Source organism: Zea mays, chromosome 9, assembly GCF_902167145.1.
Source record: "Zea mays cultivar B73 chromosome 9, Zm-B73-REFERENCE-NAM-5.0, whole genome shotgun sequence".
Classification (NCBI taxonomy): domain Eukaryota; kingdom Viridiplantae; phylum Streptophyta; class Magnoliopsida; order Poales; family Poaceae; genus Zea; species Zea mays.
The window spans coordinates 103,486,421-103,490,162 of record NC_050104.1 but is presented as its reverse complement, the minus strand read 5'-3'; the positions used below and the strand labels follow the sequence as shown (position 1 = coordinate 103,490,162).

Genomic DNA, 3,742 nt, shown 5'->3' with positions numbered 1-3,742 from the left:
CGATTACAATATAAAAACCATCTTATTTAGGTGACTAATAATGGACGTTTTAGAAACCGTCTTATTTAGGAGACTGATATTAGACATTTTGGTAACCGTCTTATTAAGATTTAAACGAAATGACTTACACGGCGGTACATTCTTCAATTTATAATCATTTTTTTAGATATCATGTTATAATAATTTGAAAGAGAAATATACATACACATATATTTAACAACATTATAATTAATATAATATATATATAAGTACCATTCAATATATCATAAATAAACATTGTCAAACAACGCATACATAAGTGTACTCTAAATCTAAACTAAAATACAACTGTTTGCACTAATGTTAAGCCTAACTTTATATGAATTAAAGTCTTCACACTTTTGCGACCACCAAATTTGAATTCTATTCTATGTTTTCCCGGCAGATGTGGACCAGCGCCTCCATTGCTTCGTACAGTTGCAGATACACTTTCTTTTCTTCCATCTTTTTAGCTCTTTCCTGCCTTCTCTGCATCAATTCAGAGTTCAGACTATATATCAAACAAAGGTTTCAAACCACAACGACCATTGGCCTGGCCATTGGTTAGAGAACATCCTATACAGTCAATCCCTGGTGGAAAACAGACAAACTATGGATTCAACGGGCTAAGACTCTGAGCAGACACACTGAAACCCAGTACAATACTGAGACCAATCATCACAGAGAACTCACCGTATCAGCTTCGACAAGAGACTCGAGCAGCTTCTGTTCCTGCACTCATAAACAAATATTATGAGTGCAGTAATCAGCTGGAAAGATGAAAAGGCAGTACCTGAAGTGCCAGATTTAGCAATCGTTCCAAGGTTCTTAATAAGATCTTCCTTGGTCATACCAATACCCCTATCCCGAATGGATAGGATTTTCTTCTCTTTGTCCAACTTAATCTGCATAAGCATAGACCAGATGCCTTGAGGTCTGATTCTAAAGCGTTGCCCAACAGAAAAAAACAGCTATCAACATTGAAATCTACCTGAATCTCAAGCTTTGCAGTGTCCCCTTCACCCAGAACTTCCTTATCAGTAAGGGAAAGGAACCTAATCTTATCCAACGCCTACAGACATGCAGAACACCCAGTTAATTTCGAGCATCCACAATGCAGAACAAACACAGGGGTCAGTATGTAATACATACATCAGAGGCATTAGATATGAGCTCCCTCAGGAAGATATCCTTGTTGCTGTAGAGTGAGTTGATGATGATGTCCATGAGTCTGGAAACCTCAGCTTGGAACTCAAACTTCTCGATTGAGCTCCTGAGAGTCTTCCTAGAGATAGACTCGGCTTCCCTGCACGCAACAAAATCATATTGTTCATAAAAGTATCGATAATATGACAAGACAGTAACAACCAGCACTGATTGGCAGAAGGCTATGCGCACCTCTGGGCAACCTCAGAGTCGGTGGACAGGCCATGAGGGACAGCACTGAAACATTTGAGCAAAATTTGCATTTAGGTCAAGCAGATGTAACGGACCTAGAAATAGTATCTGAAGACGCATTCGACACTCTCCCCTCCTATTGAAAATAACAAAGGAAATAGTCAGTATTGATGTCGACATATGGTATATGATCTTGTGCTATTGAAGATACCAACATACTATATGTTTTCCACAAAACTGACCTTTGACCTGAAAATCAATATCAAAAGACACCCATGTCTATTATCTACGAACTCAGAATAATTCATAGAAAAACTGCTAAACAGTAATCTAAACATCTAGGCCATGATTACATAAGAAAGAAAATTGCCAAGATATGACAAATATTTTGTAGTAACGCTCTTATTCAGTCTCATAAATAAACAAGCAATTGCAAATATGAGAATCGCAAAGTTCTTATTCTATCTTCACATGATAGTTCATTGACAACTATAAGGGACAACTTTGCAGATAACGAATGAAACTATTCTTGTGGTACTGCACTACTATGGTTCAAATGTGAGGATTACATTTATCAAATTTCATGTGGGCCTTAAACTGTTGGGCCAAACTGAAGCAAAGAAAATGAAGAGCAGAGGTGGGTAGACAACATACAGGTTTGCAACACTTTTGTCTACTCCTGATCCCCATTGGCCCATAGGATAAACTTGGTATTATCCTGTACTTGTCTTGGTCAACCTCTTCAAGTTTTTGCTGCACCATGTCAGCACACCTATCACTATAATTTTGCAGTAAGAAGCACATCCATACAACAATAATATAGTTTCAGTCTTGTAGACCAAAGCAGCACACTTTTCTAGTATGATTTTAGGCCAACCAAAATCGCACCTTTGCTCTTCGTTGACAATATGCGGGTGAAAGATCATAGCATAGAAGTTTTAGGTTACATGCAAGAAATATTCAACCTGAATTTATAGGAGTATCCCTTCACAATCAGCTGCACTGCTTTAGTATCAAGAAGCACATGTAGCACCTATAAAAAATTCAGGCTGCGCAAAACCCCCACCTTTCTACGGATGGTTTATTTGAGGTACTGATTTTGTTCCCTAACTGTTTGTTTCAAACAAACTCTTAAAATGGTTTATCTAGGTTGCTAACTTGCTATTAAGTTGTCATCTCTGGAAAAACAGGTTATTGTCCATCCTTGGCAGAAGCAAGCGCCATTGCTAATGTTTCAGTCCACCTCTCTAGAAATCAGCTTATTGCAGTATTTGATCACAGCAGCAGAGTGGCTCAAAAAAATTGTATAAGGATACACCACTTGTTGTGAATATGGTGAACTATTCCACTCAAAAGATGATTACGCAGCGGCATTTATCACTCAACGAGCATTAGACTAACCAAGCCCGAAATCAGAACAATCAACCATATAGTACAACCTGTAGACTAGACACCATAGATCAATACTGATTAGGCCAAACTACTAAAACAACTTTGACATAATTATTCAGTTCAGTCTTCTCAGAAGGAAGTCATCCATTCGGCAAAGTTTTTTGTTAGCGAATAAACTAACGATCATGCTAAACAGGTAGCATGCAAGGCAGAATGAAATTAACCTTATGGCAAAGAGTTCAGAGAACAGCTACACTTCTGGCTGAAAGCCTTGCATCATCTGGCACTTGAAACTAAGAAAAATAAACTCGATTAGTGATGTTCTTCAAATAGAAAAGTGAATACCTCAAAGAAACACAGGAGAAATCGTGACAAGTACCTGCTATTTTGATTTTGTGAATTCCTTAATGCTAAACCAAATCCCATCAAAGGTTAGATGGGAATAAGCTGATAATTTTTTTCTTGAAGCAGCAACATTGCTCAATTTATGGCCTTTAGTAGACTTTTGAGTTTGGTTTTTTTGCATGACCCTAAAAATCAAAATAAAAAGATGAAATTGCAACATCACAAAATTCAGTAGTAGTGTTTGCGATAGAGTGCAGATATCAAAACCAAAATATTACCAAGCCTCTGAAGGCATACCTTCAGAGTTTTTGACTTCATGTCACTTAGACTACCCTCTGTGGATGCATCTAAAACATTCCCCATAAGGCTTTGTTCGGTAGCTTGGGATCTATTCCCCAAGCTGATTTGTTCCACTTGGGGAATGAGTGAATCCCTTTCATGTCACTTCAAACCCTAGAGATAATTTCCCTCTGGCCTTCAATCCCATCCTGTCACTCTTGCTATTCGGTTAGACAGGGATCATAACCATGCATTCTGTGCACCTGTGTCCAGGTTCTTATATAGTATTGTATAATATACATGACACACG

At 37.9% G+C, this 3,742-nt stretch overlaps 1 protein-coding gene across 1 annotated transcript; it reads right to left on the bottom strand.

Annotated features, from left to right (window-relative positions):
- Positions 1-614: 614 nt before the first annotated feature.
- Positions 615-2,178, bottom strand: LOC103640123 (endoplasmin homolog). The gene is made up of 6 exons (XM_020544669.2): positions 2,141-2,178; positions 1,417-1,461; positions 1,171-1,324; positions 1,010-1,090; positions 812-923; positions 615-750 (listed from the first exon to the last, which is right to left on the bottom strand). Exons 1-6 carry the CDS (start codon positions 2,176-2,178, stop codon positions 716-718), a joined length of 465 nt encoding a protein of 154 aa, XP_020400258.1. The 3' UTR covers positions 615-715.
- Between the last annotated feature and the right edge of the window lie 1,564 nt (positions 2,179-3,742).

Bases quoted from the DNA above. Each gene is read 5' to 3' on its own strand.
- LOC103640123 (XM_020544669.2), bottom strand. From the start codon at position 2,178: ATGGTGCAGCAAAAACTTGAAGAGGTTGACCAAGACAA. The intron at 1,462-2,140 runs GTACAGGATAAT...CAAATGTTTCAG, and splicing joins GAAGAGGTTGACCAAGACAA to TGCTGTCCCTCATGGCCTGT. The intron at 751-811 runs GTACTGCCTTTT...TTATGAGTGCAG, and splicing joins TGCTAAATCTGGCACTTCAG to GAACAGAAGCTGCTCGAGTC.